This window comes from Sminthopsis crassicaudata, chromosome 6 (genome assembly GCF_048593235.1).
Source record: "Sminthopsis crassicaudata isolate SCR6 chromosome 6, ASM4859323v1, whole genome shotgun sequence".
NCBI classification, from domain to species: domain Eukaryota; kingdom Metazoa; phylum Chordata; class Mammalia; order Dasyuromorphia; family Dasyuridae; genus Sminthopsis; species Sminthopsis crassicaudata.
Window position 1 is genome coordinate 187,069,139 of NC_133622.1, and position 14,621 is coordinate 187,083,759.

Genomic DNA, 14,621 nt, shown 5'->3' on the forward strand with positions numbered 1-14,621 from the left:
GCAATGAAAAAAGAACCCAACCATAAAAACTTACTATGGGAATAAGGAAAATCAGGGTTCATATTTAGAGGACAGTAAAGTAAAAAATGCTTCTTCTGCCCCAAAGAATAATGTGACATGGCTCCCTGCCAGGGAGAACTCAAAAAAGAATTTTAAAAGAATTTAAAAATCAAATGAGAGATAAGGAAAAGCTAAATAAATAAATAAAGCCACCCAAAAAACCCAAAAAGATTATGAAAAAAAAGATAACCAACTAGAAAAAGAGATACAGACTATAAGAAGAATATAATTTTTTCTCATATATACATATATATAAGAATATAAAGAACAAAATAATTCTTTGAAAATTCGAATTGAGGAGGTAATTCAAGGCAATTCCAATAGACTTGTTTTGGAAAGAATTATCCAAATCCAGAAAGAGAACTATGAAAGCTGAATATGGATCAGAGCATAGGATTTTCACTTTTTATTGTTGTTGTTTCTTTGCTTTTTTTTTTCTTTTGTTTTTTCTTTCACCTTTTGAGCTAATTTTTCTTGTACAGCATGACAAATTTAGAAATATGTTTAGAAAAATTGAATGTTTAACCTATATTGGATTACTTGCTGTCTTAAGGAGGCGTGAGAAAGGGTGGGGATAACGAGAGAAAATTTTGGAATACAAGATTTTGCAAAAGTGAATGTTGAAAACTCTTTGCATGTATTTGGAAAAATAAGCTATTTTTAAAAATAAAAACAAATAAATAAATGCATTGCCAAAATTTCACTCACTAAAGAAAGAGAGAAATTAGAATTGGGCAAATAGAAGCCAATGAAGCTATAAAAGACCAAGAAAAAAATAATAAAATGTAAAGAATTAAAAAAATGGAAAAGAACATGAAACATCTTTAAAAAAACAGCAACAGATTTGGAGAAAAATAAAAGAATAATTGGACTACCTGAAAACTGTCATCAGAATAAAGGACTTTGACACAATAATACAAGAAATACTCCAAGAAAATTGTCCTGGAGTGATACAACATGAAGGGAAAGTAGAAATAGAAAAAATCCATCAATCACCACCTCAAAAAAATCAGTTGTGGAAAAACATAGGAATATTATTGCCAAATTTAGAGATCAAAGAGAAAATTTTGCAAGAAACAAGAAAAAAACAACTCAAATATGCTAGAGCTACAATTACAATTGTACAGTACTTAGCAACAGCCACCATAAAAGACCACAGGTCTTGGAATCATGTACACCAGCAATCAAAAGAACTAGGCCTGCAACCAAAAATATCATATCCACTAAAATTGTCCATATCATTGATTGAAAAAAAATGGACGTTCAATGAACTTGTAAATTTTCAGGCCTTTCAACCAAACTTGAACTTAATAGGAAATTTACCATATAAGAACCAATATCAAAAATTAATTTGAAGGAACTTATTAAACATGACAAATTGTTTATGTTTTTTACATGGAAATGTATATCATATGTTTAAGATTTAGTAACTGGGTAGCTCAGAAGAAAGATTGGGGCAGAATTGTATAAGATATGACTTTAAAAAATAAACTGTCTAGGAAAAGGTAAAAATAATAATTGGTATACAAATGAAGTGCAGAGGAAGAATATTCACAGAGGCATTAGAGCAGGGAGAACTAGTTGTTCTGAAAACCTGCTCACATCAGGAATGGGTTAGACACTATATCTATATATCTATATATACATGCACCATGAAGGATATAGCACCTTCCAAAATATATAAATAAATAAGGGGGAACAGATGGGAGAAGGGAATAGGATAAGGTGGGTGGGATATGGAAAGATATGTAAATTTATGGCATTGGAACAAGTTGTGTAGATTAATGGGCAAGGGATAAAGGATAATTTATGATGGGGTACAGAAGCTTATGTAATGGGTCAAGATGTATAAATTAATGGGAAAGGGATAAAGGAGGGAAGGGTAGCATAAATTAAGGTGGGGTAGAGAAGGGTGTTTAAATTAAGGGGATAAAGTATGTAGATTAATGGGAATGGGATAAAGAGGGAAGGAAAGGATTGAGTGAGAAAATAAGGGAAGGATCCTTGGGTGGGGGGAAATTAAATAATAGCAAGGTAAGTTAAAGAGCAGAATTAAAGTAAAAGAGCAGAGTTATGAAATAAGAGAAAAATAGATATTCTACCACAAGGATCAGGAATAGAATTTTCTAGGGAAAAAAAAGTAGGGCTAGTAATCATTGATCTTAGACAAAATCTAACTTAGAAATTCAATCAGGAGAGATCAGGAGAAATGTCGAGCTATATTATTACTGTATGTAATATAGTAAATGTAAATGAATGTTTTTGGATAAAAAAAATATAAATATATCTGTGCTTAACTTTAGTCTACTTGGGAGATGGGGGGGGGGAATGAAAGGGGAAAAAAATAACAAAAGTGCTTAGCAGATAAAAGAATAACCTACAAGGAAGCAAAGAAGAGACCTTTACCATGAATATATTTTCTTCTATTATTATGTATGCTTACTTGAAATGAAAATCCTCCCTCATGTTCTGCTGAGCACATGACAATGTTTTGTTTTGTTATTTTGGTTTTCTGTCTTTTTTCTATTCTGTTTTTTTTTTTCTTATGTATTTAGTTCAATTAAAAAAAACAAAAGTTCCATTAAGATGATGGATTAGTAGCTAGGTAGCACAGTGGATAGAGCACCAGCCCTGAAATCAGGGGGCCCTGAGTTCAAATCCAGACTCAGACATTTAACATTTCTTAGATGTATGATCCTTAGCAAGTCACTGAACTCTAATTTCCTTGGCAAATAAAATAAAATTCCTACAGGCTTTCCAGTTTTAAATAGTAGGAAGTTGGCATTATGGAATTAGAACCTGAGAAACTAAAGATGGAAATATCTAAGAGTTATCAGCATAAAGATGGTCATTGAACCCATATGAAAGATGATATCCCAGAGGCAGAAGGAAGAGGGCACAGGACAATCTAATGGTACACCCTTAATTAGGAATTAAAGCATAATTACAATAGACTTGTGATGGAGAGAGCCATCTGCATCCAGAAAAAAGACTATGGGGACTGAATGTAAATCACAACATAGTATTTCCACCTTTTTGTTGTTTGCTTGCTTTTTGTTTTTTCTCATTTTCTTTCTGATCTGATTTTTCTTGTGCAACATGATAAATGTGGAAATACATATAGAAGAATTGCACACATATTTAACATCAATATTAACATCGGATTATTGCTGTCTAGGGGAGGGAGGGAGAGAAAGGTATTTGGAACATAAGGTTTTGCAAGAATGAATGTTGAAAATTATCTTTGCATATATTAAAAAAAATAAAAATCTATTATTAAAAAAAAAAAAAAAAAAGAAGTTGAGGCTTGATGTGGATAATATTCCAGCAAAGGACGTTGAGAAGAAATGGTCAGCTACTTAAGGAAAGAAGCAAAAAAGAATAAAGTCACAAAAAACCCACATAGAAAGGAACAATAAGGAGATGGTTAACAGTCTCAAATGCTGCAAAGAGTTCAAAAAGACTTAGGATGGAGAAAAAAAAAACAAAACTACCAGACTTTACAATAGTAAAAGCCTCTTTTTAAAATTTTTAATGAAGAAATCGTTGGTGACTTTGGAAAGAGCAGTCTTGCTTGAATAGTAAGGTCTGAAACCTGGTTGCAAAAAATTAAGACAAGAATGACAAGGGAGGAATCAGAAGCAATGACAGTGGCAAAAAGTGGCAAAAAGTGGCAAAAAAAAAAAAAAAAAAAAAAAAAAGGGGGGGGCTGAAGATGTTTTTTTTTTTTAAATTACAATTTTTGACTGTCTATAGACATTAATTTCATTATAGTTTCCATAAATGTAAAATCAGTCTAGTGACTAAGAATTGACACAATAATGGAAGAAATGAACTACATTAACATTGATATTCTCTCGATTAATGAAATTAGAAGGTATAAGGTAATGTAGCTAAATGGAAGGATGGCTTGTAGGTTTTCCTTAAAGAAGAAAATACAAGAATTGATGGAGTTTACATTAGCATGCATTCAAAAACAGCAAGAAACGTCATTTCATGGAACATTTGGACATCTTGTATTTCGGTATTTGTGATAAGTATTTCCAAAAAGACCACCATAAAAATAATTGCTGCTTTGGCCCTATAATAATATTAATAATATAATAATATGAATAAATAAAAAATTCTGGAGGAGATCACTGAACTTTTAAAAACTGTAGAGCATACATCTCCTTGGTTCTCCAAGGAAAAAAGAATTGGATATAGATGAGTGGAAATTAGTAGGAGAGCAACTAGAACACTACAATTCCAAACCAATATATTATTATATTATTTATTTATATATATTTATATTTATATTATTTAAAATTAGTTTGGAGGATGAAATAATATAAATATATACATATCTACTTATGTATGTATATATTTATATAAAATTAAATCAATATAAAAATACATTTTATACATATATATGTACAGGGATGTGTGTGTGTGTGTGTGTGTGTGTGTGTGTGAGTGTATTAGGGTTATTGTGTTAGGGTTATTATTGAGAAGAGAAGTGATGGGTATTTGGATTTTCTGAAACTATTCAAGATTAATAGCAGTTCTGGAATTTTTTACTTTAAACGCATGCATTAACAGCCTGTATTTTGAGCTGTGAAAACATCCTTCAAATAAAAACCTTGATATTGTGTGCATCTGGCAGAAGGTTCACACCCAAGAATGGTGATTTGTGGAATTCCAGTTTGGAAGCTCTTTTTTTTGAAAAGCTGAGACTATCTGGCTAATTGATACCCTCATAGCTACCTCTCCAGAAACAGAAGAGACTATAAAATATAAGGGGAAAGAAGCTAAGGAACTGAGAGGCAAACATTCAAAACTGGGGGAGAAAGCAGAGGGATAAGCAACCCTTGATAATGATGATCAGATAAAGCCTAATAGATTGAACTAAGGAACAACAAAATTGATACACAAAGTACCACAATAAAACAAAACAGATTTGAATCAACTGGTTTCTCACTTTCCCTTTTCCAATATCAGAAAAAACCCTGGAATCCTGGGCAAATTCAGGCCCTCTTTGTTCAACTAATTCTAAATCTTGAGCTTAGTGAAGGTCATGAATATTGCAATTTAGTCTTTCTTCCCTAGGTGGAAATAAGTACTTTGCCAATAGTAGTTTGTGCTTCTGTTAGGCATGTATCATATTTTATTTTGCATTACAGTTATTTTTGTTCTCCTCCAATCTCCCCCCATCAGATTATGAACTGCATGAGATGAAAGAGGTATTTATATCCATTGTTCATTCATCTTTATAGCCCTCACAGAGTCTAATACAGGTTCTCCGTAATTTAGAAAATGTTTAACTCTTCCTTCTCCAGTATTAAAAAAAAAATCTTGTTTTCCCAACTATATATATATGTCTTGTATCCATCTCCACCCACAACTATCCCGTTGGTTGAGATTTATTTCAGTTCATCTTTTCAGAAAATGATTTATCTGTGTAGAAGCACTTTGATCATTGAGAGTTAGGGGCTTAGATAAATCACAATCCATATAGGAAGGGCCTGTAAAGGTATCTTCAATACAAAATAGTCAACCAGTCAAGAAGCATTTATTAATTGCCTGCTGTGTGCCAGGTATCTGCTAAGAACTGAGAATACAAGGAAAGGCAAAAAATAGTCCCTTATCTGAAAGGGCTCACAGTCTTGAGGGAGAAAACACACTACTGAGAACTACATACAAACAATCCAGATACACGATAAATTGGAGATAATGAAACAAGAAAAGGAAGACATAATTATTGAGAGGTGCAGAAGGTAGGATTGGTTGGGATTTGAAAGAAGTCCAGGAAGCCAGGAGTCAGAGAGGAGGAGGAACAGAATTCTGGGCAAAGGGGACAGCCAGTAACAATGGCCTGATTCAGATGGAGAGTCTCGGTCGAGCAACAGCCCAAGTCAGTGTCACTGGATCTAAGAGTCATAAGGAGCCAATGCTATATAATAAATGCTTCAGACTTAACAGTATTTTATTTTTGCAAATATATGCAAAGATAGTTTTCAACGTTCACCTTTGCAGAACCTTATGTTCCAAATTTTTCTCCTTTCTTCCCACCCCTCCCCAAGAGAGCAAGCAACCTGATATGGATTAAACATGTGCAGTTCTTTTAAACCTATTTCCATATTTGTCATGCTGCTCAAGAAAAATCAGATCAAAACCCTCTTAGATATTCTTACTTATTGAAAGGGCTGGGCCCGATCTGCTCTCATTCTCCTCCTTGTCAAGTCCCTGTCATTCTGGAGTTCAAAATCATGCCCCTGCACTGAATAAAACCAATATCAATTGGAAATAGATTAAATACAGGGAGGAGAGCAGACCCATAATTATGGAATAATAATAGCTAACATTTATGGAGTGTTTTACAGTTTACAAAGTATTTTGCATATGAGACCTATCTTTGTTTATTTATCAATGAAGCTTAATACAAACTCAAGTTTAAATCTAAGGATTTTGTCTTAGTCTCTCTTTTTCCCTGAATTCATTCCTTTATCCAAACATTGACTCAGAGTTCAAAAAAAATTAGTTTATCTCTATCTGGAAATAAAACCCCTTATAAAAATAAGAGAGAAAATGAGCAAATTATAAACAAAACAGGAAACTCTTGAGTAGATTAATTCCTCTTGATCAGCAATGGAGAGTTAGAAAGGAGATAATTTCACCATGTGCCCCACAGGTATGCCCACTGAAATGGCAAATTCTGTTCAGGCAGATCATTCCATAAGGGGGTCAGTGACACAGGATGCAACTGCTCATAATTATTTAGTTTGGAGCAGCAAACTAAATATCCTTGCTCTCAGCTTATTGCTAGTACTTGTCTGTCTGTATCCCTTCTTCTTTGTAGAAAGCAGAAAATCCTGGACTTCTCCTGTCATAGCCATGATCATTCAGTTCTTCCAGTTAGGAAAAACTACCCTTCAAATCATTCCTCTTGCCAATAATATATTTGCTGAAGGTGACTGTATCTTTGCCCCAGGATACTGAAATGTAGAAGATTACTGACAGAACTTAGATTTTTTTCAGCAGGTAAAAACAGCTGAGTTTAGCACTTAAAGAGCAAGAAGATTTTGTTAAAATAGGAAGTTACCAGATGGCCCGCTTCCTCCCATGGTGGCTGTTCCCTAGATGAGATATTTCCCAGCTCCCTCCAGCCCCACTGTGCTCCCTTCCCAGCAGTGACCTCATACTTTCCTGGAATATCTCTCCTCCCTACAGGGTGATGTCCTAGAGTCTGAGTTCTCTCCTCTCAACTCCCATGCAAATGAATTTGTTTATAAAAGTTTATTTGAGGTCATCTTTTTTGCTGCTTTCCGAAGAAATAAGAATTTCTAATTATGGCTGTGAATAAAAGATGAATAAGAGAGACAGAGAGTATCAAATCTGGGAAAATGGGAGAATGATAGTATGCTCAACAGAAATTAATATCCAGAGGAGCTCCTGGGAAAATGGGAAAATGAGAAAATCAAACTATTTTCAACACAAATTAATATCCAGGAGAGTTCCTGGGAGAATGGGAAAATGAGAAAATCATATTATTTTATTTCTTTCTTTCCCCCCCCCCCCAAGGCTGGGGTTAAGTGACTTGCCCAGGGTCACACAGCTAGGAAGTGTTAAGTGTCTGAGACCAGATTTGAACTTGGGTTCTCCTGAATTCAAAGCTGGTGCTCTATTCACTGCACCACCTAGCTGCCCCAAAAATTGTATTATTTTCAACAGTAATTAGTATCCAGAGGAGTTCCTGGGAGAATGGATGAATGGGAGAATGATAGTATCCTCAACAGAAACTAATATCCAGAGGAATTCCTGGAAAAATGGGAGAATGATAGTATCCTCAACAGAAATTAGTATCCAGAGGAGTTCCTGAGAGAATGGATGAATGGGAGAATGATAGTATCCTCAACACAAATTAGTATCCAGAAGGGTTTGTGAGGAAGATTATGAGTTCATTTTTAACCTGCTTTTTGCCCAATGTGGAGGACCTGGCTAACACTGGCCATAGAGGCCAATTGGACTTGCTTGTGACAAAGTGTCTTTGTTTTCTGACTGCAAATATCTCCAAATGTCACAGAGACCCAGCTTTCTCATTGTTCTTGCACCCTGAGATAATCTGCCCCCCAACTGTAACGCTCGAGGTCTGACTTTCCAAGTTTGTATGTCACATCTGGTCCAATAAGACCCTGCCTTAACACAGATGGTGCTTACCTTACCTCCTGTGTTGTGTGGTTGTTCATACTTCTGTAGACTAATCGGTTTTGTACTCTGGGTTCCATTGGTTTTTATTTATGCTCTGGTTGTTTTTTAACATTCCTGAAAGCACCTCCCTCTGCTGAGAGATTGCATCAGAACATTAAAATGCTTGCCTAGAATTCTGCTTCTTTTTAATGCTAAAGGCTGATTGATTGCGTCAAACCTGTGACATTTTCTGGCTGAGGCTACAGCAATCAGAACTCAGCCACCTCTTGTATCACCTCACCTTAGCAGGTTCCAAAACTGTGTCAGGTGGAGTCTAAATTGTGTTAAGGTTAGATGAGCATCTCTATGGAAAATAGACCTCAAACTAAGCTGTAACGCTTCCAAGAGCTATAATATCACATATCCACCAGCTTTTTATTATTTCATAGAGAATCAAAAGGTACTATACCTTTGTTGAGTATTTTTGCCAAAAACAAAACTAAACAAAACAAAACAACCTTGATCTTCAGCTTATCTCCTTAACTGTTTTAAAGTGTGCCCTGGGTCCCTCTGGTCCCCTTCTCAGAATAATGGGGTTTAAAAAATATATTTTGGTAGGTTTTTTAAATTTAAGTCTGTTATCCACTATGTGGGGTATAGGGAGGACTGGCCCAGAGGTCCCAGCTCAGTTATTGATTATTCTGGATTTGTTTTGAATTGGCTCTGCTACATCCTGGTTGTATGATGTTATGACTCAATTTCCCCATTTGTAAAAATGAATTGGAATGTGGATTGAATCCTAGTATTTTCACTTTTTTTTTTTTTCTTTCTTTCTCATGGTTTTTCCCCTTTTGGTCTGATTTTTCATGGACAACATGACTAATATGGAAATATGTTTAAATGGATTACGCATATTTAACCTATATCAGATTGTTTGCTATTTTGGGGAGAGGGAAGATTAGGAAAGGAAGGAAAAAATGGAATATAAAATGTTATAAAATGAATGTTGAAAACAATCTTTACGTGCATTTGGAAAAATAAAATACTATTGAGAAAAAAATTAATTGGAGTAGATGGTCTCTCCAAAAGGTCTCTTCTGGCCCTGCTATTTTGTGCCCTAAAGTCCTTTCCATCCTTAAAATCTTTGATTTCCTTTCTATACATTATAATCCACACTATAAATTGGGCTGAGGAAATAGGTTCTCAGAGGAGTCAGAATGTTTAAATCCCTACTCAACTAGGGTGATCAGAGAGATCAGGGACTGAGGGAATCAGACCATCTGGGACGAAGTTTCAGATCATCTGTCCCTGAGGGAAGAACTGGGAACAGGTGGGACTAGGCAACCTTTCTGGGGTTGGAGGAAATGTATCACTATCACTTCTTTATTTCATTCTGGATGCAAGTGCGATAATGACTCAGGTTGGTAAGGACACTTGGATATTTGGCCAGGGTACATATCCCATGCCCAGGATACAAGGCCCTAAAGCAGTGGTCTTCAAACTTTTAAAATAGGGGGCCAGTTCACTGTCCCTCAGACTGTTGGAGGACTGGACTATAGTCAAAGACAAAAGCTCACACTCTGTCTCTGCCCCTCAGCCCATTTGCCATAACCTAGTGGGCCGAATAAACGTCCTCAGGGGGCTGCATCTGGCCCACAGGCTGTAGTTTGAGAACCCCTGTGCCTAAAGGATCTCATGGAATACCAATATGGCTCCAGAGTCACTCTGGCAGGAGTCCCCTCCACCCTTCTCTTTCCCAACACAGACCATGTCTCATTAGAAAGCTCCTGGGTAGGCATTTCTGAATTTTTTTCTTAGAGAAGATGCTGATTTTGATAGCCCAGAGGGTTCTGGGATAATAGACAATAAATGGTACCTCAGCCTGAAACCGGGCAGGTTTTCCTGGGAATAGCATAGCCTCATGTCAGTTTGATGAGTTGAACTCTGAAGTTCTGATTCATTGGCTTCTCGAGGTAGAGCAGCCTTAGGTACCTACCATCTTAGGCTCTTTTAGCAATAGAAGCAGTGATGATATCAGGAGCAGCAGGGAGATAGGAAGGTCTCTATCTCAGAAATAATGTTTTAAATAATGGAAGGAGAAAAGAAGAAAAAAGGAGTAGGAAGAGGAAGAGAGAGATGAAGACAAAGAAGAAAGTAGAAGAGGAGGAGGAGAAGGATGAAAGAAGAGAAGAAGGAATTTGAGGGAGGAGGAAGAGAAGGAAGAGGAGGAAGGAGAAAAAGGAGAAGAAAAAAGAGGAGGAGGATAAGAAGGAGGAGAAAGAAGAAAAAGAAGAGAAGGGAAAAAAGGAGCAGGAGGAAGAAGAAGAAGAGAAGATAATACATAGGATTATTAAAGAAATGGATTTTTAGTGAAAAAATAATTGTGATTTCCCTCTCCACCCCATTCACTTTTATGGATGTTCTGAAATCTATTAAGAAATCCAAGGTTAACAGTCCTTGATCTGAGTAGTGTATGAGAATAGTTCAAAGGAGAATAATGAATGCTTACAGAACAAATTAGTGTAAAAGCTACCAGAGCAGGTCACTTTTGAGTTTCTTGCTATTAGAGCCAGTGAGTTCTGGTTTTAGGCCAGGCATGAGTCTGTATGGCTTTTATCCAGATAAATAAGAAATATGGAGGCCACTGCAGTCTGTCTTGGGCCTGAAGCCAATGGAAAGAAGGAGATTTGCCAGAGTCTAGAATCACAGAATCTAACAGTTCATAAGATCTTTGGATTTAGAGCTGGTGGACACTTTCCAACTCAATTTACATAGACAGAGGGAGAGTAACTTGCCTAAGGTCACAAAGTGGATAAATTGAAGACCCTGAATTTAATTCTAACCTGAGTCCTTTGACTCCAAATCCATGATTTTCTTTCCTATTGGACAAAGAGAGTCCAGTCATCCTGGATCCTTAACCAATATGCAATCTCCTGTCTGAGGGGACCTTTTGTTGTTGTCCAACCCTTGTTTTGAAGAGAACCAGTGACATCATGGTGTGATGTCTGGATTCGCATGTGAATTGGATTTAAATGAGGAAAAGTTGCACAAAGTCATTGGCCTCTCTTCCAGAGTCATCAAAGTTCAGGGACAAGACAGAAGTCAAGACAACTAGCAATGGCCTGGGATGGAGTAATGACTATCTTACTGTCCGGTCTCCTTCCCAGCATGTGCTATCAGCCCTCCTCATTTGTGTCCCAAAATCTTGAATGACTGAATAGAAGGGGATCACTCCAGCATCAGACTCTAGCACATTTATAGTTGTGTTGGGCTCCAGAGGAAAGATGAACCCACTGTGCAGAACCTAAATGGATATTTTCACTGGCCTTTACCCTGAATCTATATAAAGTGATCCAATAAAAAACAGTGAAAAGCAGTGGTCACACAGGTAAGTAGAGAATCAAGAGAAAGCATCTTCATAAATTAAAACAAACAAACCCCCAAAACAGAATGCAAAGAAATCCAGGGGAAGAAGGTGCTCAAAGTTAAATCTGAATAGAAGGAGGATGAAAATGTAAAAAAAGATCATCCTATTTGACAATTAGGGTACCATCAGTAACAATCTGGACAAAGAAGAATAAAAAACAATGGAACTGAATAATCCAGCATTGATGTACCCCAAAACACAAATATTATTTGACAAAACTATTGGGAAAGTTGGAAAGCTGTCTGGCAGAAATTAGAAATATTGCATAATAAAAATCAAAATGAATATGCATCCTGGATATTAAAGATTATACCATAATAAAATTAAAAAGAAAAGTAGGTCCTATGCCTTTCACAATTACAGGAAGAAGTTAGATTCTTAACCAAACAAAGGACAGATTTAATTAGCAAAGATAATTTTTCTTTCATTAAAGTGAAAAACTTTTGTACAAACAAAATTAATGCATCTAGGACAAGAAACAAAACTGTTACTGGAGTGGGGAGAACTTTGTATCAGATATTTCAGGTAAGGGTTTGTTTATAAATTCCTTTACAAGGGATCTCTGTGCTGCCAGAAGGGAGTCCCCAAACTCCCTTCCCTTGTGCCAAAACCTACACTGAACCCCGAACCTGCCACTAGACCTCATTTAACTCCCTGACCACCAGAAACCCTAATTTCATGTGGGTTCCCCAAATCTAAACCTCATCACTTGGTTCTCTGACCAAGGTCTCTAGAGATAAGAATTTGCCTCTAACTGTAAATGTGAATGGGATGAACTCTCCCATTAAGCGGAGGAGGATAGAAGACTGGATCAAAAGTCAGAACCCTACAATATGTTGTTTACAGGAAACACACTTAAAGCAGGGAGATACATAGGGAGTAAAGGTAAAAGATTGGAGCAGAATCTATTATGCTTCAGGTAAAGCCAAAAAAGCAGGGGTAGCTATCCTTATCTCAGATCAAGCAAAAGCAGAAGTTGATCTAATTAAAAGAGATAAGGAAGGAAACTATATCCTGCTAAAAGGTAGCATAAACAATGAAGCCATATCAATACTAAACATATATGCACCAAGTGGTATAGCATATAACTTTCTAAAGGAAAAGTTAAGAGAATTGCAAGAAGAAATAGACAGTAAAACTATAATAGTGGGAGATCTCAACCTTGCACTCTCAGATTTAGACAAATCAAACCACAAAACAAATAAGAAAGAATTTGCCTCTAAAATGGAGATGCTTGGCTTGGAGGAAACTCCCTCTATTTAAACCCCTCCAGAGACAAAGGCCCTTCCTTTGCATCTCAAGGCATTTCTAAACTTTTTTTTCTCTCACCAGAAAGCCCTGCCCTTGGGTAGGAACTCGGAGACACAGGAGGAAGTGTGTCTTTAACACCCCCCACAAACCAAGGAGACACTTGGCTGTTTGGGGGACCCCGCCCCTCTCGGGGGTCCCAGCCCAGCACTCCCTTTGATCAGTTCTGGGGAGATAAGAGGAGCCGAGTTTGGGCCTTTCTCCCACTCCACTGTGACTATAATGGGGCCTGTGATGGTCAGGCTGTAGCCACAAGGAGAAAGGTCACTCAATGGGGGTGAGCTTGGAGCTCTGTCTATAGCTACTCCCTGAACAGGGGTGGGGCCGTCTCCTTCAGGTCTTGCTCTCCCAGCAAGGTTTGGGGGCTTGGACGAGCTGCCCTGCCCTCAAGTTCTGGAGCATGGGGTAAGATGGCATCTCTTTCTCCCCCCTCCCCTCCCCGCTCTGGCCTTTCCTCCCCCTCCCCCATGGAGTGGGGGGGATCACAGAACTCAAGACCTTTCTCAAACCTCTCCCATATGGCTTGGCAACCTGCCATTTAAATGCTCCCATCCTGTCCCCTTCTTGGGGTACTGTACCCATACATTTTAAAACAGGATTTTACCTGATTTGGTCAAACAGCCTTAGAACAATGCCTCCCATCACAGCCTTTTACAAAGACGGGGGATTCCAAACTGTTCTCAGCTTTTTTTCCCAGCCTCAGGGCACTTACTTAAACTTTCCTCAGCTGCTTCTAGCTGCACCAGGCTCTCTCTTTCCTACCCAACCTCACAGGTGGAACTCTTTCACTCCTAATTTCCTCAGTCCCTGTACCTTTTGCTCTTAGCTCATTCTCTCCTACTTTTTTTCTTGGTCTTAGTGTATTGGCCTTGGAAATTGTGGGTCCCAGGTCTCTCATTAGCCTGGGAGTTTTTGGCATTCTATGCCCCTGCCAACAGTTAAAGGCTCCAGCCCTGGCCAGGTTGAACTTCAAGGAAGACCTTTGGAATGATGGCTGGGGAATAAAACTCCAAATCAAGGCAAATTAAATGGTTAAGAGAGTGAAGATGGCTTCTTTTTTTTCTCTTCTCATTCCCTGATTGCAGCTGGATTTGAGTTAGGGGGAGAGACTGAAACTACTTGAAAACTCCTTCAATATGCTGAACATCTTTTAAGGAAAGAGGTCTCTCCTGTAGCCTTTTTCTCTAAGCTTGCAGAATTCCCTTGCGGGGATTCCCGTGGAGTCTCTAGATTTGTTCTCTGTTTTATGGCTGGTCCCTCACAACTTCTACAGCTCCAGGAGCATTTTGTTTTTTCCTTCTCTAGAGAAGGCCCAGGGGCTGTAGAACATGAATACTGTCCAGAGTTAGGGAGGAGCTACTGAATGGAGAACAAAGGAATGTCACCCGTTCCGGCCACCCTCCCCTTCGCTACCCTGCCCTCATCAGTTGGTGACCCTCCCACGAGGCTTATTTATTTATTTTTCTTTTCACTGAGGAAAGCCCACCACATCACCCTTCAATAGTGGGGGGACAATTCAAATTCCCCGGGGGTTCACTGGCAGAACCGTCCCAGGAGCCCTAGAGCTGGAGTTCCGATTTGTCTGGCCACCAGGGACGCCAGGCAAATTCCTGCAGATTGACAAAGTTTCTTTGTCTCACCTTCCCAGAGATGTCAGGAG

The 14,621-nt window shown here is 37.7% G+C and overlaps 1 protein-coding gene across 1 annotated transcript in view; it reads right to left on the reverse strand.

Annotated features, from left to right (window-relative positions):
- HTT (huntingtin) overlaps positions 1 to 13,618 on the reverse strand; it is a 225,660-nt gene extending 212,042 nt beyond the window's left edge. Inside the window, exon 1 of the mRNA XM_074274096.1 lies at positions 13,566 to 13,618. Within this exon, the coding sequence (XP_074130197.1) occupies positions 13,566 to 13,603 (38 nt within the window). The 5' untranslated portion in view covers positions 13,604 to 13,618. The remainder of the gene's footprint in view (positions 1 to 13,565) is intronic.
- Between the last annotated feature and the right edge of the window lie 1,003 nt (positions 13,619 to 14,621).